The sequence below is a fragment of the Budorcas taxicolor genome, chromosome 19, assembly GCF_023091745.1.
Source record: "Budorcas taxicolor isolate Tak-1 chromosome 19, Takin1.1, whole genome shotgun sequence".
Classification (NCBI taxonomy): Eukaryota; Metazoa; Chordata; class Mammalia; order Artiodactyla; family Bovidae; genus Budorcas; species Budorcas taxicolor.
The window spans coordinates 21,753,743-21,773,929 of NC_068928.1; the positions used below are offsets into that span (position 1 = coordinate 21,753,743).

The 20,187-nt window shown below is 56.5% G+C and overlaps 1 protein-coding gene across 1 annotated transcript in view; it reads left to right on the top strand.

The window, feature by feature from the left end:
• Nucleotides 1-20,187, top strand: part of ABR (ABR activator of RhoGEF and GTPase) — an 85,419-nt gene that overhangs the window by 44,862 nt on the left and 20,370 nt on the right. Inside the window, exons 14-15 of the mRNA XM_052657454.1 lie at nt 322-419; nt 1,498-1,629. Coding sequence (XP_052513414.1) covers nt 322-419; nt 1,498-1,629 — 230 coding nt within the window. The remainder of the gene's footprint in view (nt 1-321; nt 420-1,497; nt 1,630-20,187) is intronic.

Here is a 20,187-nt window from a genome sequence, read left to right on the forward strand (position 1 = left end):
TGGCGAACAGCCCAGCTGGGTAGCTCCTGGGGCCTGGGAGGGGCATGTACATCCACCCTCTGACCTCTGCCCCCTGCCCCTGATTCACACTAGAGGACTGGCTGTGGTTCCCCAAAGTCACCCCCCAGCACACACCATTACCCTGGGAAACAACCTAGGCAGCGCCCAGGGAGGGGCAGGCTGCGGGGCCTGAGGCTGGGCGGACGTGTGTGGATTTGCAGAGCGCCCATGGGGACCCTGGGAAGACTGATGCATGATCCCCCTTCCCTCCTGGGTTTCTGAGCCGCGGGCCTCATTCGGTGTCTCTGCCTGTCCCCACAGACCTGTACTGTACCCTGGAGGTGGATTCCTTTGGCTACTTTGTCAGCAAAGCCAAAACCAGGGTGTTCCGCGACACAACAGAGCCCAAGTGGGACGAGGTGAGTGGTCCCCACAGGGACCCCGGGCTCATCCCCCACCATGCCCACCCTGCTCCCAGTGCTCTTGTCCTATCGTCTGGGGATGGCCAAGCCTGCTGCTGGGCCAGCTCCATCCCTCTGACCCCTCTGCCCTCCCCTCCCTGCTCATCTGGCTTCTGATCGTGGGTTTGTGTCTAGACACAGGGTCAGACTTCATTTTGGGGGGCTCCAAAATCACTGCAGATGGTGACTGCAGCCATGAAATTAAAAGACGCCTACTCCTTGGAAGAAAAGTTATGACCGACCTAGATAGCATATTCAAAAGCAGAGACATTACTTTGCCGACTAAGGTCCGTCTAGTCAAGGCTATGGTTTTTCCTGTGGTCATGTATGGATGTGAGAGTTGGACTGTGAAGAAGGCTGAGTGCTGAAGAATTGATGCTTTTGAACTGTGGTGTTGGAGAAGACTCTTGAGAGTCCCTTGGACTGCAAGGAGATCCAACCAGTCCATTCTGAAGGAGATCAACCCTGGGATTTCTTTGGAGGGAATGATGCTAAAGCTGAAGCTCCAGTACTCTGGCCACCTCGTGCGAAGAGTTGACTCATTGGAAAAGACTCTGATGCTAGGAGGGGTTGGGGGCAGGAGGAGAAGGGGACAACAGAGGATGAGATGGCTGGATGGCATCACGGACTCGATGGACGTGAGTCTGAGTGAACTCCGGGAATTGGTGATGGACAGGGAGGCCTGGCGTGCTGCAATTCATGGGGTCGCAAAGAGTCGGACACGACTGAGCGACTGAACTGAACTGCACAGGATTATAGTTTGGGATCTCCCATCCAAGTACTAATCAGGCCCGACCCTGCTTAGCTTCCAAGATCACACGAGATATGGTGCATACAGTTCAGATTCTGTACTCCCCTTCCTCACTGATTCCCAGGCCTCCGGAGCTCCAGAGAATGAGGAAGCTGCTCCAGACCTCATGATGTGGTCCTCACGGGCCCCCCTCACCCCCTCTCACCCTTGCAAAGGTGGGTCCCACCCCTGCTGGGAGCCCAGGTCAGCTGCAGGCATTCAGCATCCTGTCTCGTCTTTCCCCAGGAGTTCGAGATTGAGCTGGAGGGCTCTCAGTCCCTAAGGATCCTGTGCTACGAGAAGTGCTATGACAAGACCAAGGTCAACAAGGACAACAACGAGATCGTGGATAAGATCATGGGCAAAGGGCAGATTCAGGTGAGAGGCAGGCGCAGCCAGGGCACCAAGGCAAGGGTGCCTGGGAGGCAGTGCCAGTTGGGAAGGTGTCCTTCTCTTCTACCTTCTTGGTCAAGGTGATTGGCCTTTGTGACTTGGGATCACAGCTATCTTGAGCAAAGTTCCCCGAGGTCGTCATTCTCCCGCTGCTGGAGATGGTGTCGTATTCTAGCCCCAGAGGCCCGTGTGTGCCTGGTTCCTTGGGCTTCCACATCTGGTGCACTTGGGTCATCCACACTCCTGCAGGGTAGCCTGGAAGGATGACAGTGCCATTATTTACACATCCCGTCTGTAGCCTTCTGATGGCTTTTTTCCAGAAATACTGTGTTAAGGATTCTGAGGTTGTATTGTGAATGCCGTATTAGGTTAGTGCTGTCTGCCATGGAAGGAGTGAGAGCCCAAGCATGTGCCGCTTTCCTGGAAGGGTTGGGGATGTAGCTGGGCTGCTAGGGGCTGGTCTCTGACCCCACTGCAAGGTGTGCTGGGCTTGACTCGCCTGTGCCAGGAGTTTGTTGGCTTAGGGTGGGTCCTGCAGTCCAGGCAGGGGCAGGTCCTGAGTCCAGATGAGAGATAAATGCGCCGCCCCAGCTTAAATGTACATAGGGAAAAGGGCTTTGTTTGCAGCCTGTGTTTTTGGAAATTCTGTTAAAGATTGTTGCTGTTCACTTAACCTGTCAAAGGGATGTAGGCTTGGAGGCGTGACGTTTGGTGTGGAGCCATCCACATTCCATCTGACACCTTATGTGGCCTTGTGCTTATCACACAAGTGGCCTGGTTTGGGTGTGGATTCTTTGACCGTGCAATCAAGGGAATCTGTAACTGACACGCCCTGGGATTGAGCTGTGGGCATTGGGTGCTCTGGGCTTCTTAGCAGCTGTGCCAGGTGTCATCTGGGTGCGGGAGCTGAAGCTGAATGATGCTTTTTCCCAGGAAGCGTTTGTTCTCTGATGCACTGTTGAGGCCGCAGAGGTTGGTATCTGACTCTTGGCTGGGTATCCTCAGTGGCAGAGTCCCCTTGGGGACTCGTGTGGTCCCCCTACCCTGTCTCAGGTGCCTGTGTTTGAACAAGGAAGATGGCAGTATTCGGTGGGGGCCCGGCCATCTGCCTTATGACACCCCATGTTCCTGAGCATATCCCTTCTTAATGCTGGGGACCTGCACCTCACTCTTCAGCACCGTTGCCAGGGAGACGGTGCTGCCAGGCAACCAGGAGCCGGTCCTTCATTATTTAGGGAACAGGAGCTGATGGGAGCAAGCTCTAGATTTAGTCCCAGGAAGCAACTTCCTGCAGAATAAGGACTGGGAGCCCCATGTCCACGTCCCTGGGCTGCCCATCTGGCCCCAGGAGATGCCCAGCCAAAAAGCATGACGGGTGCCCACGCCCTCCAGGCCATTAGTAACTATGGAATGGAAGGGTTAAAACGGTGTTCTGAGCAGCCAGCTCAGGGAGCACCATGGATGCTGACCTCCAGGGCTCTGCAAACCCAGATTCCAGGGCTCGATGGCATCGCCCCCACCTGGACTCGCAGTCCTGTTGCTTCCCTCCCTCTCACTGCTGTCAGCTGCATGGGCCCCAGGGGAAACACCATAAATCATTACATCTTGGAGACAGGAGCAGATGGAGGTTGTGGGGGAAGGGGAAGAAGCCAGGTTATGTTTGGCAAAGCCGAGAGTGCAGTCTGGTAAGGAAAATGTTTCTGTGTTTAAGCTTCGAGGAATGTTAAACGCCTGGGAGTTGATATTAAAAGAAACACAAACCTTCCTGCTGCCAGCTGACCTGGGCCTGTGAGTGGCCAGTTCAGAGCCAGCGTCCTCTGGAGGGCTTTGAAGTCGCCCAGCCCTCAGCCCCCTGAGGCCCAGCCCTTGGTCTTCAGCCATGGAGCCGTCTTGCCCGCCTTCTTCCTATGGATGGGGTGCGGAGAGGGGGTGGTCTGTCCCCACCAGGGGTGTGCCGTGCGTATGAAGTCCACTCACCCTTCTGAGGATGCCCGGGCTGGGTTGGAGAGGCTACACTGAGCCATTTCCACGTGGCCGGACCCCGCGGAGCCATGGAATGGTCTGTTCCCACAGCTCGCTCCCACCTCCCTTTCCCACTGGTGTCCAAGGAAGGGAGTTGGCACCGGCCTCTGGCACTTGGTTCTGTGCCCCTTCAGCAGGTGCCGAGGATGTTAGTGCCATCCTAGTGAGGTGGCCTCATAGTAGGGGCCGAAGCCTTGGGGCCATTCAGGTGGCCTGAAGGAAGAGCAGGGGGAGAAGGCCCACCCCCTGTGGCCCCCACTTCTTCCTAAGGCCCTCCTCGCTCAGCCCATCCAGGGAACAGCCGGAGACCCCAAAACATTTCCTCCCAAGTGAGCCTCCCTCTCTGGTTGGCAGTGGGGGCAGGGACCCTAGAGCGGCAGGCTAGGAGCGAGGAAGGGGCGGCCTGTAGTGAAGGACAAACGGCAGCGCTAATCACCAGTGTGTGTGTCCAGCACTTGCACTCTTGGAGGCTTGTTCCCAAATGTTCTCATGTGGTCCTTGTAACAGCTCTTCCAGGAAAAGGACAGTCGCATCCGCCCCATTTACAGACAAGGACAGTGCGGCCCTGGCGTCTCCACTGGCAGTGCAGGAAAGGCCCCGCTCTCTACACTGTGTCCCCATGGGCCAGGCCTTCATCAGGGAGTCCCCCAGCCTGGGTGAAGGGCACTGCGTGGCTCGTGGCCTGGGGAAGGAGCCGGGGTGACTTCCCCTCCCCACATCCTGCTCTGGCCTCTGTGTGTGCCCAGTCATTCAATCGTGTCCGACTCTTTGCAACCCCCTCTGGACTCTAGCCCTCCCGGCTCCTCTGTCCATGGGATTTTCCAGGCAAGAATACTGGAGTGGGTTGCCATTTCCTTCTCCAGGGGATCATCCCAACCCAAGGATTGAGCTCATGTCTCTTGTGTCTCCTGCATTGGCAAGCGGGTTCTTTACCACTGCGCCACCTGGGAAGCCCGCTCTGTGGCACACGGTGAACAAAGGGCTTCCTTTGTCTGGAGTCCTCTTACCTCCCAGCAAGGGACATGTATTGCTGCCTGGTGTACCTGGAAGGAAGCAGAACGAGTGTTCATGGACTAGAGCAGGGGAGGGGGACTTCCTCTGCTTCTGCTGCGTGCCTGGTACTGACTGGCTGCTCTGAGGTGTGGGGGCCCAGCCTCAAGGAATCTACTGCCCTATTGGAAAGACAAGCGTATCACTATATGCCACGCCGCTCGGCCACAAAGCAAGATGCCAGTGATGATGATGGGAGGGTGATGATGCTGATGATGGGGTGGGGCTTGGGAATAAAAGCCCTCCCATCAGAGAGCTTTCTCTGACCCGCACTGGGCTAATACAGCGGTTACCCCAGGGGACCTTCATAGTCTCCGACGGGGTAGGAAAGTAATCAGTTTATAATTTTCTTGGTTTTCCTTTGTGGCTGCACTGGGTCTTTGTTGCAGTCTGCCGGCTTGTCTGCTAGCAGCCTGTGGGATCTAAGTTCCCCGACCAGGGGTTGAACCTGTGTCCTCGGCATTGAGAGCTCCGAGTCTTATCCACTGGACCACCAGGGAAGTCCCCTTCACAATTTTAAAGTTGAGAAAGCTGAGGCACAAAAGGGTTAAGAAACCTGCCGAAGGCCAGGCAGCTAAGTAGGAGACTATGAACTCTCCAGGGCCCCTGCCTGGCCCTCCCCAGGGTTCTCTGTTCCCCCACTGTTCCCTGCATAATAAGACACAAACTTATGCCCCAGGAATTCAAATGAGGAGTCATCCTGGTGGGTAGGAGTTAGGGAGGCTTCCAGGAGGAGGTGGAGTGAGAGAGGTTTGAGAGCTGGGTTTTTTTAATTCCCAAAGCTGTGTTTATATTAAAAGGAAATTGCCATAATAATAATGAGGCTTGAAACACGATCACAAACCGTCCTGACTCCCACTCCTCTGAACCAGCCATTTTATTTTGTGCCTTTTCCCTTCCTTGGGATATAGATTTTTATGTAGTTTTAATGATAAGTGCATATTTTGTCTTGTTTTTTCTATTTCCACGTAACATTATCATAAACCTCCTTTTTTCTAGGGCTGAAGATAGTCTTTATAATTGCCTTGTTTGGGGGTTACATTGTCAAAAGTACTTTATAAAAAATCATTTTACATAATGGCCAGCCCATTAATTGCCATTTTAAGGCTCTGTTATTCTAGCAAGGTGGGCAGGCTCTGGATCAGCAGAAAGGAGTGGGGATTCCGGGGGAAGGGCCCACGTGGCCCAGAGCAGGGAGGCAGGAATGCACGGGGAGTGTCCCAGGAAATTAAGGAGCCCGCCTGCCCTGCGCTGAAGTTATGGTGAGCAGTGCCAGTAAGAGGGCGGTTGAAGGAATGAATAAAAGAGGAGGGATTCATAGCGTTTATGTCAGCAGGAATCCTGGAGGGTGTTTTTTCAATTCTGATTTGCAGGGAGCAGGAAGCTGAGACCAGAGAGGTTGAGTGACATAGCTGCAGTCACACAGCTCGTGGGTGGTTGAGCAGGGGCCCCAGGTTTGGGGTCCTGGTCCCAGTTCGGTCTTGCTTGATCGGCTGCTGGCCAAATGAGGGAAATGAAAAAATGCTCCTGGATGGAGCAGCGGCAGACTGGGACGTCAGCCCCTGACTCTCAGGGGTCTGCCCTTTGAAGCTGCAACTTTGGTAGAAGATCCCTGCTGCCTGGAGCGTCTCTGAGCCCCGCTTTCCTTCCCTAGACTGCCTCCTTGCTGCCACGCCCCCACCCAGCCCAGGAACCCCTCAGCCAGGAGGCCCCCCTTCCTCCGCCTTGGCTGCCCGGCCCCAGGAGACTCCTGCGTGTTTATCCCCGTCTATTTCCAGCCCTGCCGCTCCGGGCTCCAGATGTGCTGTCTCAACTGGGACCTGCTTGCTGGCCCGTGAGCTTATTCCCAGGGTCCAGCCCTTGTTGACCGGCCGGGCCAGAGGGGAGAGTTCTCCCAAAGGATCTCACAGCTCAGTTCCTGCCACTGACTTCAGACCAGAGAGGGGTCATGCTCTGCTCCCCCATTCCCAGTTCAGCCAGAAGCCTGGGGATGGGCCTCCAACCTTCAGTTCTACTCTCCCTGGTGGGAGGCAGCTACACTCCTGTGAGCCGGCTGGGGGCCGCCCTCCCCCGACATAGGAGAACTCAAGACCCCAGGGTGAGCCAGGGGCAGGGCTCCAGGCCCAGAAGGAAGCCCCAGCTGTCCTGATGCCTGGAGGGATAACTCCCCGCCTACCCCCTGCTGCCCCCCACTCCCCCAGCCCTGATTGCAACATTCAGGCCTGATGAGAGCCTCCGCCCTCTCACCCTCTGGTCTTCTTCCCATCTGGAGCTTGAAGCCTGTGTCTGAAGCGGGAAAGGAGAGTAATTTCTTTGACATTCTTGACCTGGCTACTTGGAAGCTTGTGAGGGGTTAGAGTTATTAGAAGTGAGGAGGTCATGAAGGCCAGTCCCCTGCCTTCAGAACTAAGAGTATTCTCAGAGCCCAGATTGGCTCATCTGACAATATCTAGACCCACTTACTTTTTGGTTCAACAGTGATAAAATATATATATATACTGTGAAATTTTCCATTTTAATAATTTTTAGGTGTACACTTGAGAGACGTTAAGTCCTTTCACATTGCTGCATAGCCATCATTACCATCCGTCTCTGGAACTTTTTCATCTTCCCAAATGGAAGCTCCATACCCATTACACAGAAGCTTTCCATTCCTCTTCCCCAGCCCCTGGCAACCAGCGTTCTGTCTTCTCTGAATTTGACTGTTCCAGGTATCTCATGTAAATGGAATCCTGCAACGCTTCTCCTTGTGTGACCAGCTTACTTCATACAGCCCAGTGTCTTTAAGTTTGGTCTACATAGTTTGACAGAACAACAGACTTTCCTTCCTTTTTAAGGCTGAACAACGCTATATGTGTAAACTGGATTTTGCTTATCCATTCATCCATCGATGGACGTTTGGGCTGTTTCCACCTTAGACTTTACTTTTAAAAAAAATTAATTTGGCTCCATCGGGTCTTAGTGTAAGGTCTTCACTGCGTTATGTGGGATCTTTCGTTGCCACTCTCAGGCTCCATAGTTAGGGCACAAGCCTCGTGGCATGTAGGATCTTAGTTCCCCAACCAGGGATCAAACCTGCGTTCCCTGCATTGCAGAGCAGATTCTTAACCACTGGACCACCAAGGAAGTCCCCGACTCTCTTACATTTAAGTAAGGAAAGAGCATCGTTTCTGAGGATGAAGTTTCTCTGCTCCTTCCCTCCAGGCCCAGGGTCACCATGTCCCTCCTCCACCCATAGTTGCTCATCTCTCTCCGGATGTAATAGGAGAGCAGGCCTCCACACCCCCAGGACACAACTGGTCACCATTAGCTTCTTTTTTAAAAAAAAAAGCATCATTTTTAAGTTGAACTATAGCTGATTTACAATGTTATGTTAATTTCTGCTGTGCGGCATAGTTCCATGATGGTTTATCATAGGATATTGAACATAGTTCTCTGTGCTATACAGTAGGACCTTCTTATTTATCCGTTCTATATATAAAAGCTTATATTGCTCATCATTAGCGTCTTCTAGTTAAAGGAAAGAGCTGTCCCACCGCTTTCTCTCCCCCCGCCCCACCCCCACCCTGGCTAGGCCCTGTCCCCTCCGGTCTCCTTTCCTTACCTGGCTGCCCTCCGTTTGGTCAGTGGTTTAGAAAGATTGAGTGTGGAGTGCAATTTACCCTGACAGTGTAGGAAGAACCCTGGACTGAGAGTCAGAAAAAGCATCCAGGTCCCTTGACCTCTGGGGGCCGCAGTTTCTTCATCTGTTAAATGGGGACCGTTACCCCCATGCTGCCTCTATCACAGGCTTGACATGAGGCTCAAAGGATGGAATGTCACTGAAAGAGCTGTCAGTGCACATCCACGCTTTCACTAGTTTATCCCTGCGTTTCTGCTTGTTGAGCTTCCTCTAAGTGGCAGGCACTGTGCAATGGATGCAAAGGATGAACGGGACCTCCCCACGTAGTGAAGAGAGCAGAAGAGAACTGGGATCATTCAGTCAGCGTTGAAGGGGCTTTGAGGCCAGATGGATCTGGGCTTCAGTCTAGCTTTCATTATTAGTTGGGAGAACAGGTTAGTTGACCTCGAGCCTCAGGTTCTTTACCTGTAAAATGGGCTGTCAAGAGAACTGAATGGGAAAGTGCATGAGGCCCTTTGCGGGGCCTGGCACAGAGTCTGTCTAGTGACGTCAGCCTTTTGCCTGAGCCAAGCAGGACCAGGTCCACGTCCTCCACCTTCCTGTGGGGATTCTGCGTGTAGCTTGTCAAAGCCTTCTTGCCTCCAAAGGCTGTCATCTGCGAGTGGCCCCTGTGTTTGGGCCTCAGGCTGGCCGAGGCCACGTCTGTTTTCTTAGGCTGGTGGATCCAGACGGGCTTTGATGACCCAACCTCCGAGGGGGCGGGGGGTCAAGGTGGGGGTCCTCACTGCCTGACAGCCTGAAGTTTCCCTCCTGTGCCCCCACCCCAGGCTAATTAGTTCCAGGCTTGTCCCCCTGGAGCCGTGTTCACCTTGGCTTGGTGTGGTCAGGCCCAGAGCGAGTGATGAGCTGGGAATAAGGGGTCATTGTTGGAGGGAGCTGCGTCTGATTTCAATTGCTCTGCAGGGAATACGCGAGTTGGGAGTGAGCATGGGTCAGGAGCCTGCTGGGGCGGCCGTCCAGGGCTGCTCAAGCCCAGTTCCCTCCCCAGGGGTCTGTTGTCCCCATTTGACTCTGCCCAAGGGTCTAGCGTGCCAGCTCTATTGCCTGGGGAGCTGGGCTCTGGGGTGCTAGCTGGGTTGACCTGGAGCCCCTTCTGCTCTGGTTCCTCAGAGCTGGTACCACAATATGCTTGTGGTACCAGCTCCCTCCCTCCCTGGGTGGAATGACCAGAGGGGTGTTACCGTGGGTCCTTGGCACCTTCTCCCAGGCATCCTTCAGGGCACACCTGCCACAGTTGAGCCCTGTCCCCGAGAGTGTCTGGTCTTGACTAGGATGGGGGGCAGCTGAGAGAAAACCTTGCCTGCAGGGGCAGTCAGAGCTTTCATCCCAGCCCTGAATGCCCAGCCTGGCACCTCGCAGGCTAGGCAGCTCCCTGTCCCGGGACCCCACAGTGGTCGTGCCGGGTGTGGCTTTCCAGGCTCTCCCCTGGAAGATGGGCCTCTCCCTGCCCCCAGAGTGGGCTGGGTGTGCGAGTCCTGGGGACCGTTTGCATCTAGAGTCCGTGTTTTAGACCCCTGCTGCCAGCCGCTCTCAGCAGGTCCCCAGGGGGCCCCTCCCTTGGCTGCCATCTTCACCCTGTGCCAGCCCGAAGGCACCAGGACTGTTCCTCTCCCTGCTTCCAACACCCTCCCCTCCTCCTCCCAGGGCCCAGGTGATTAGAGCTGTTTCGCATCCATTCTCTGTTCAGTGCCTCACCTGCCAGCTTCACAGCAGGTCTGGACGGTTTGGTTGTACTTGGAGCGGGCAGTGGGGTGGGGGAGAGCCAGGGCCAGGATCCCATGAGAGGGCCTGTCCTGCTCTCCACAGGCCTCCCCAAACTTGCAGACCACCTCTCTTCTGGCCCGTGCTCAGCCACCTTCGTCTCCCGGGTGTTCCTGATCTGGAGAGCCTGGGCTCTGCCAAGTGGGTTCTGGAGACAGGAAGCATTGGGCAGGAAGCAGATGGAGGCTCGGGTCTCCTCTCTCCCTCCTGCCCCGCATGGAAATGCCCCCTTGGCAGGCGGACGTGGTGCCCACTCCCCCTCCCACACCTGGCAGGGGTGAGAGGCAGCAGAGAAACTGATCCAGAGAGGACTTGGGAACTGATTCTGGCAGGCCCTGAAAACAAACAATCCCGCCTCTTAACAAACCAAGGGAGGGTGTTGTCCCCTAGACTCAGAGGTGAAAGACTCAGGGTTTATCCCCCTCTACCACCTAATAGCAAAATGACCTCTCCGAGTGCTTCCTCTTCGACCTGTGTGAGGCCTAGGTGAGTCCTTGGCGGTGACAGCGCCTGGCTTACTGCATGCTCCCAGTAACCGCTAACCTCCCTGCAGGCGGAAGCTGTGACTCCATCCTCCTAGGATGGTCCTGCTTTTGATTTGATTCAAAACCTTTGAGAAAAGGATTTAGTGGGGGAATTGCCAAGGACTCCCCAAGTGAGGGCTGAGGCTGAACATGACTGCAGATCGGGGCACCTTAGGTGATCTCTGCTGGCCTCCCTCACTGCAGGTGCTGCAGAGCCCACCTCCACCCCTCACTCAGCCCAGCCTGGTGTGGCAGGAGCTGTGTGGGCAGTGGTAGCTCTCTGTGAGGGTCTGACCCCCGGGCACAGCCCATTCCGTGTGGGCTGACACAGGGGAAGCTGGGCATAGCCTCTCACACTCTTGGAGGCAAGAGCTGAGCTGCGCTGGCTTCTGGGTGGAGGTGACCCAGAAAACACCAGCTAGACTGACTCCATGAGATAAGTGTTAACCCTATTGTAAGGCCGCCGAAGAGAACCCACACCAGCAAAGCAGAGACCCAGAGTTTTGTCAAAGCAGAGAGAAAAGTAGAGCTAACACATGAGTTTGAGATCCAGCACTCTGACCCAGAAGTTTCCTTAAAAAGCCCTTAATCTCCCGGCTTCCAGATCTACCCACCCTGGAGGGGAGCGAGGGGCAGTGGCCGTGGTAGAGGAATAGCAGTTCTCATGGGAACGGTCCATCTGCTTAAAGAAGGACCAGAGGCTTCAAGGTTTGCAGGCTTGGGGGCTACTGGGGTGACCTGAAATGCCCCCAAGGCAGGGAGTGGTGGACAAAGGCGGTGGGAGAGGCAAGTCCTGTCTTCCCGTTTCAGCCAGGGGCTCCCTGCTTCTGCCCTTAATTGATGGGGGCGGGGAGACTGGCATAAGATTTCATTTGGAAAGAAAGCAGGGTGTGTCCTCTGCTTTAAAAAAAAATTCATCACTGACCACTTGTCCAGTCCGGGCTCCTGTTTGACAGGTGTGAAAACTACGTCCAGAGAGAGGAAATGGCTGCCACAGTGACTGGGAAGGATTCACTCCCTGGTTCCCTGGCTCCTCGGACTGTCTTCTGCTTGTTTGGAGCTCAGTGTTGGGTGGGAAAAAAGAGTTGCTTCATATTAGGGAAAGAGGAAAAAGCATGGAGGCTCAGGGGCCCCTGAGCTCCTTTCAAACCCTCCTGCCTGAGGCTGTTACTATGTTTTCAGTACATGGCCTGGGAGGCCCCATGGCCTGGGAGTGCTCTGCCCACCCGCTGCTGTGTGGGAGCCCCCCCTGGTCAGGCACGTCCTTCCTGGGAGCAGGAGCAGGCAGGTGGCCAAGGGGGTCTGGGTGTCAGTCTGGCCGTGAATTACATCATGACTTGTGCTGTAAGGAATGGATCGGATGTGTGGTGGGCGTGCTCTGCCCACTCTGTCCTGGGTGGGTTTTGTTTGAGGTAAGCAGGATGTTCCCAAAGGCTCAAGTGGATTTTCCATCCTTTTCCGTGACCAAATGTGCCGTGAGAATCACTCGGGGTTGCCAGGGACGCGCCAACAGGACAGTCTGGCAGTGGACAAACTCTGTGGCTCTCTCATCCTCTCCTGGAGCCCCCAGACATCCCAGAGACACACCAGCCTGGGGTGGCTGGGCAGAGTGCATGGGGAGCTGCGCCTGGTTTGCACTGGCTTGTGACTCGGCTGGGCCTTGGGAGACAGGAAGTACACCTTGAGGTTACGCTGCGGAGCAATTGCCTTCGAATCCTGGTGGCCCCCTGTCCCAACACCTTACACCTCGGGTCAGAAGCTGCTCCCCATGCCTGCCCTGGGTGGCCATCTAAAGCCACCAGTAGTAGCCAGTTATCTACAGAGTCGAGGCGCCAGAGCCCAGAGACCTGCAACACCGTGCACGCTGTTAGCAGGCAGGACTCAGGATCGGAAGTCCTGGCCTGGATGCCTGGGAGAGTCCTCAGTCGCTGACACTTATCTCCTCGGAGGGCAGGTCAGTGGTGGGGCAGCCAGGGCTTGGTTTGGAGTGTCACAGCTCCAAGTGAGCTGCGTCCTGGGTCCTCCCCACCTGGCATGTGGTGGGTGTCTATTCAGTGCTGAGTGACTGGGTAAATGAGTGAAAATGTCGCTTCTAGGCTCAGCTCTGCCACTGGCTACTTGGAGACTTTGAGCAAAGGGTTCCCATCTCCAGTCCTAATGCAGGCCTGGAACAGAGCAGATACTCGGAAAGGATGGAGAAACGTAAATGTGTCTCACTTTCTCCTTCTCTGGTGATCTCTGCCCTTCCAGTCCACAGTCTGGGTCAGGATGGGTACAGAACAGGGTGAGAACACACCTGACGAATGCAGGGACCCCCGAGCTATTCATCTTAAGGGGACTCTCTGCCTCCCTTTTTCCTAGTTCTCCTGTGGTGTGCCACCCCCCCTGCCAACTCACACGCCCTCTGCATGGGCTCCTGGGTGCTGCGTGCCCTGCTGGTTCTCTCTCTGGCTAGACTTCCCTCCCGGTCCTCAACCTCAGCGCCAGCCCGGGCTCATCTCGGGCTCCAGCGCCAGCACGTGGCCTCTCCAGGTGACCCCTGGGGGCTCTCCCCTGCCCCTACTCCCAGGCTGTCCATGCTGGGGTGCCAGTGGACTTGGTCTAGCTGGCCGCTCACGAACCCCCTTTCCTGCCCTCAAGTCGTTTGGCTGGAGGACAGGGACTGGGAACCAGGGTTCCAGCCTGCCCTGAGGGGAAGATGAAAGCTGTTCCAGTGGGGAAAAGGAGGTCACTCAAGAGAAGCCGCAGCAGCTCCGCAAGGTTCTCAGAAAGAACCTTCCTCCTCGTGTTCACAGGCTGGAGGACGTGCCTGGAGCCGTCCCTGCCCCTCGCTGTTGCCAAGGCAGCCTGGTGGCAGCCCCTGCCCCGCCTGCCCACACAGCTCAGCTGCTGCTATTCCCCAGTGACCTTTTTTTCTTCAGCGATGCCGCTGCTGATCACTTCAGCCCGATTTTCGCCTCTGTCACCGCTGTGCTGGGTGGCCAGTCCCAGCCACCCCAGGTGTCTCCCCCTCCCTCGGGGTAACCCGAGGTCCTGCCCGCACTTCCCTGGGGACGGCCCCTCTCATTCCTCCGGTGGAGAGCCTGGGGAGGGGGGTGAGGAAGGATGGGACGGTCTACTAGGAATGTTTTTAATTCCAAAGGCAGCGACATCTGTTCGTGTGGGCCTTCCCACCCAGGCTCTGTTTATCCAGACAGGGGGCCCTTGCTCATCCTCAGAGGCCGGTTCTGCCAGGTGTGGTGGGATGGACAGAGGGGGAGGGGTGCTGTCACTTCCTGGGTGGCCGGGACACCCTGAGCCCAGCCCACCCAGCGAAGCTGAGGAAGGGTCTGTGGTGCGCTGGAGGGACCAGAACTCAGATGACCACTTTTGAGGAATTTCTCAGGAACATTTGTCTTGCACAGCCCCCCTACCCCCCACCCCACAGCCTGCTCCTCGACCACTGCTTCCAGGAAGGAGTGAGTCAAGCTTGGGGAAGAGAAGGCAAATCTGTGCTGTCCCTGGAGGAGAACCCCCAGCCCACCGGGAGGAAAGAAAGATGAGCATCTCAAGGGAAGAGCCTCCCAACTGCTACCCATCTGCTAAGGTGCTTATGTCACCATGGAGACCAGTTGGCCATCTTTCATCCAATCAGAGCTCGCTTTACCCAGACAAGTGTTGAGCCTAGAGTTCCTAAGACAGACAAGTATAAGGCTTTGGGGACAGGATCTGCACCGTCCCCCTTCTCCCACACACCTGCTGGGGGACACGCCTTGCACAGCATCCCCCTAGCTGCACCCTGTGGCATGTGACCCAGATAGAGGGCAGAGAACCTTAGAAAGCCAGCGAGGGGCCAATTCTGAAGTTAACAGCTGGCAGTGCCCAGCACGGACCACGTGTCTGCAGCAGGTGAGCATGGTCAGCAATTATAATGGCACCTTACCAGCCAGTTACACAACCAGCTGAGGGGTGCAGAACAAAGCCGGGGAGGGTGACCTTTTTTTCTTCTGGCCCAGGCCAACCCCTCCTCTTCCAGAAAGCCTTCCCTGATGCCCTCTGGCTAGAATTTTTCTCTCCTTTCTCTCAACTTCCATGGCACTTGATCTGTGCTTTCCTTGTGGCCCAAGATGGGGTTTTTGAGGGCAGAAAGACAGTGCTTTGTCCATCTGGGTATGACACGTGGTAGTTGTACAGCTGATACATGCTAAATGTATGAATGCCTCTCTGTCTTCCATTTGGAGGTGTTTAAGCCTTCATCTCCTCTCCTCTCTTGGGCTGTCAACTTGATCAAGCACAGGCTTTTTATTTCGGCTGTGCTGGGTCTATGTTGCTGCACTTGGGCTTTCTCTAGTTGTGGCGATCGGGGGCTACTCTTTGTTGCAGTGATCAGGCTTCTCAAAGATGGACCATCTTGTTGGAGAGCATGGGCTCTAGGCGCTCGGGCTTCAGTAGTTGCAGTACACCGGGGCTCTGCTGCTCGTGTGATCTTCCCAGACTAGGGATCAAACCCAAGTATCCTGCATCGCCAGGGAAGTCCCAAGCACAGGCTTTTGGTTCATCTTTGTGATTTCGAGTCAGGCACATAGCTAGGCTCTAAGTCAGTGCCTCTTGAATGAAATGACTGGGATGGAGAGGTGAAGACCCCAGGAATGAGTGAAGCCTTGGAGGAGGTGGGTTTTGTGCAGCTGGTGGGGGAGGAGGGGAAGCTGCCGGCCCCTCAAGGGGCTAGAGGAACACACTCTTCTGAGGTAGCACCCAGGTTCCCTGGGGGAGCAAGTCAAGAGTAGGTCAGGCCCCAGGGAACATAGGCACATCCTTGCCTCAGTGGGCCTCTTCCCCTCCCCCTCAGGGGTTACTGGGAAAACTGTGGCCCCACTGAGCTGCACCAGCTTGAGCAACTTGGGCTCAAGTAGGGGAAGAGGGTCTGTGCAGCCTTGGCAGCTCAGCCTTGTCTGTGCTGTGCAGAAGAGGGTGTGAATAGTGGAGCCCTGGTGGCTGATCCAGCCACCCTGCAGGGACAACCAGAGCCCAGCAGAGTCCCGGGACCCTGCCTCCACCACCAGGGCACAAGGCAGTGCAGGGCCAGCCCCCAGCACACTGGAACATCGTCCCGATGGCGAGGGCCTAGCCAGACCTCTTTCATGGCCCGGCCTGGTCTGGGAAAGTGCTTAGCTTCTCTGTACCCTTAGTTTCCTCAAATGGAAAATGAGGGTGCCAGGACATACTTCCTAAGGTCAGGGGAGCTGTGAAGGGTTAGCGTGTGAAGAACACATGGAGGGTTAGCAAGGTACCTGTCGCCTAGTAAACTCAGTGAGGGTCACTTTGTCATGACCAGGTCTCGGTTACCTCTGCGATGAAGCCCCTGCTTTTTTCAAAAGCACCACGGGCTCCAATGTTAACCCAAAGACCTGCATGCTGGTTGAGATTCAGTGGGTGTATTCTAGATGCCAAGGGGCTGATTCTGGGCCCCCGCCTACCTGCTCTGGGGGCCTAACCCAGCTCTTTCCTCCCCCTCCCCCTGAATCCAGAGAACCAGCCACCCTTCAGTGGTGGTGAGCCCCAGGGTCTTTGGAGGAGACTTGTCACTTACCAGCTGAGTTTCCATGACCTCAAGCAAGAATTTCACCTCCCTGAGCCCCTGTCCTCACAACTCTAAACGGTAACACCAACGTCACAAAAGTCATGAGGCTTCCACCTAAGCGGATATTTGAACGCCCTTTGCACGGGACTCGGCTTATGGTTGGCACTGCTGGTTTCCTTCCTCTGCTGAGTCAAGCTCTGGAGGGTGTGACGTCCCGATGCCTCTGGGTTGTTGGGACCCTAATCATCTTGGGTTCAGGCCTTTTGCTAAATGAACACTGATCAACGGTCAGTGGACTTTCTCCACCCCTAGCAGCACAGCCCCTTTTGTGGCTTTTCTGGTGAAGGGCACCAGCCATGGTTAAAAAGCACCGTGAAAGAAGCACCTCTTGCTGGACATCCGTGACCAGTGTCATCCTTGGATTTTTTCACTGATGTCCCCAGAGCAGACTTGTAGTAGCCAATTCCTTCGGGGCTGCAAATGCGCAGGAAGCTGCCCAGCTAGGGGGTCTTCATTATTCTTTACACAGGAGGAGGTTCGTGAGTGCCAGTCCATGTGGGTCTGGCCCCATCCCTGAATTGGCATTGCTGGAGGCGTCTGGAACCAGAGTTGGGGGAGGGAAAGCAGAGCTCCAGGGCAGTCCCAGTTCTTTGCCCCGGGACAAGGGCAGCTGTTGATGGCTCCCGGCACTGCAGACCCCCTCTGGCTTCCCCTAGCCGCCTTCTCAAACAACTCAGCCCCAGGGCGCCGCCATCTGGTGGGGAAGGGGTTAACCCAGGCTCTAGGGGAAAAGGGACTGGCTGCTTTCGCTGCTTGTCAAACTTTATTTAGTAGGGGCTGAAGGGAGGGTCTGGGGTGGGTGAGGAGGAGGCCCGGCCTGCCGAGAGTTAAAAGCGGGAGGTTGGGTGTTTTGGAGGGGGCAGCCTCCCGCGCCTCCTTTGAGTCACTTCCTCCGGTGGGGGCGGTGGGGGCGGGGGCTCCCCGGCGGCCTCGGGCGCTGCCTGCGCGGAGAGCTCGGGCGCTGGCAGCCCGCTCGCCTGTCCGGAGCCTGGCCGGACCGCAGTCCGAGCGTCTGCAGGGAGGGAGGACTCAGAGGGAGCGGAAAGGGGCGCCCCGCACCATGCGCTTCCCTGCCCGGCTCGAGTAACTGCGCCCGCCTGCCCACCTCCAGCGGCTCCGGACCCCCCCGGCCGCCTGCGCTCCAGTCCCCGGAACGGAGCTGGCCCCGCAGGCTGGGTCGCCTGTCGTTGGGTCGGCTCTGCCGCCACCACAGGCATGACCGACATCCTGCCCCAGCCCGACTGCAGCCTGAAGGCAGTGTGCGAGCCCCTGGAGCGCTGCTGCCTGGATCCGCTGGAGGAGCCGGGGAGCAAGCGGCCCCCCAACACGGGCGCGCGGCTCTGGGGCCGTGTGCGCAGCAAGCTTCTCCGCCAAAAGGTGCGCGAGGGGGCCGGAGCGGGTGGACAGAGAGGGACTGAGGTCGGTGGGGGGTGCTGGGCCCCTGGGCATCCCCTTCTGGGAGCTCATTGAGCCTCCTGCCTGCCCGTGGGGTCCCAGGACAGAGGCTGGCGTGAGCTGTGGGTTGGCTCTAAGTGGCCTCAATATGAGTAATACCGTTGCTACCCCCACCCCTACATTCTCTGCATCTGTCCCTGTCTTAGGAAAAGGGGGGCGCCTGTCTCCTGTGGGAGAGTACTGCCTGGCTCCTTTCTGAGTCTCTGTGGGCTCAGAAATACGAACTGGCAGAGGCAAGGGGCCCCTGAGTCTCAGTTTCCCGTACTGCGCCCAGCCCAGACCCAATCCCCTGTGTCCAGAACGCGGTTGGCCGCACCTTTGCTGAGAGGCAACCTCAGAAACGCCAGTGTGAGGTTTCTTTGTGTAAGGTTGTGGGGAGGTCATGGTGCTGCCGGGTCTGGGGGCTCTAGGCTGCCTCTTCAGGGACCACCCAGAGGCCTGCTGGCCCAGTGCCAGCCAGGCACCAGGCAACTCAATCAGTGTGCCAGGGGTTTCCTGACCCAGCGGGCAGCTCAGACCAAGCCATGCCAGGGCAGACTGCCCATCCTGCCTGTCGCCTCAGACCTTGGGTGGGGATGAAAATCCGAGATAGAAGCTGACTGTCCTGCAGCTGGGCAGGCTGCCGCGGGGCTGGCTTTGGGCCCTGGCATGGGGCATCTGAGCAAGAGCCAGACCAGCACCAAGCACACACTGAAGCGCTTGATAACTGTAGACCAAATCAGGCGCCTCGGCAAGTGTCGCAGGGTGCCTGTCCTTCAAGGCAGTGATAAGGGAGGCTTGGGCTGGTCTGTGTGACGTGGTGGGGATTTGCACATCCTCCTGTGGCTCCGAAGGGGGACCCTCTGCGCAGATCCTCACTGCCAGGCAGCGTAGAGGCTCCTGGCACCTGTAAGAGAAAGTGATCTTGGGGCCTGTTGGCTCCTTGCCTAGTTTCATCCCCTGCCAGGGGGGGTATACGTGACCTCCCAGAGGTGACATCAGTCCTGGAAAGTGCTGGGCAGCAACTTGAGCTGGCCCACAACTGGCCCCTGTGTCACCTTCAGCCTCTCCAGGGACCAGACTTGCAGAGCCCTGCTGGCCTCAGCGGCTCCCAGAGCCCCTCTGTGCTGAGACAGCTGTCTGTGCCCGGCAGCTCGGAGCCATCCCCTGCCTGGACCCCCTTCTCACCCCCTGCTGAGGCCAGCAGACACCAGCCCTAAGCTCATTGTCCATTTCCAGACCTGGAGGTTGGCAAGAAAAGGATCCTGCAGTTTCCTGGCCCAGTGCCAGCCAGAGGCTTTCTGATTTACCTGCCCCCTTTTTTTTTGCAGGGGGCGGGGAGGAGGGGGGAGAGGCTAGCAGGTAGAGGGCAGTTTGCCAACCCCCAAACTCCAGACTTTGAGTTCTTCCCTTGTGCATTAGTGAGTAACAAAACGAAAAAGTCACTTGAGGAATTCTTCAGCCAGCTTCGCCTCTTTTGGTATCTGATAGCTCCATGGACAAAGGGTGGTGGGCCAGCCAAACTGGGCTGCCAAGCTGATCGGTGTCCGCACAACTGCAGGGTGGCTGTGGCTCTGGGATGCTCCGTGGGGCGGATGACTCGGTTCCCTAGCCCCTGCTGTGCGACAAAGTATGTCAGTATCACGGACACAAGGGTCTGTACCGTGGGTGAGAGGGGCATCCATTCACCCTGCTGTGCCTGGGGCTGGTAGATGAGCAGGCAGGCTTGTGGAACCGGACCTGCTGCCCACCTCCTTTCTTTTCCCAGCTGCATTAACCTTTTTTTTTTTTTTTTTTTTCAGTGCAGTAGGCTCACTGCCAGATGAGGGGGCTGGACTCAGACAGCAGCTTAGGTGGGTGGGGGAAGGGAGCCAGGTACTGCCCAGCCCGGCAGGAGGGGGTCTCCTAATTAACTCCTCATCCAGCTTTTTGCCACAAGGATGTGATACTGTGGATGCCAGAGACACCTGTGGCCCTCCTGCTGCCTCTTAACTAAAAGATTCAGGAAGGCTGGAGGGAGGTGCAAGTGACTCATCTGGGGACTCAGCGCTGGGGCTGAAGAATCTGTTTGAATGGAAAAAGCTCAGTGTTATCAACCTATAGAGCCTCTGGCCCCAGGAGTCTGCAGTTGCTGGAAGAGGGGAGGCAGGGACCGCTGGCGGACTCTCCTTTGGGTCCTGGGTGGGGGCTGTGGTTGAGGTTGTGTTTGTCCCGGAGGGGAGTCCTGGGGCTGAAGCCTTACACTAGCCTCTGACTTGGCAGTCGGCTTGTTGTGCAAGCGCTTAGCAGAGGAGACACGTGGCATTTGAGTTTGTGGGTTCTGCCAGTGCTCTCTGCATTTAACGTCACATTTCTACTTTCCTTTTCCTTTTTTTTTTCCCCTTGGCTTTAAGTCATGCTCAGGGAGACCAGGCTCAGTGCCTGATCTTCCTCCCATTCTGCTTCTTTCT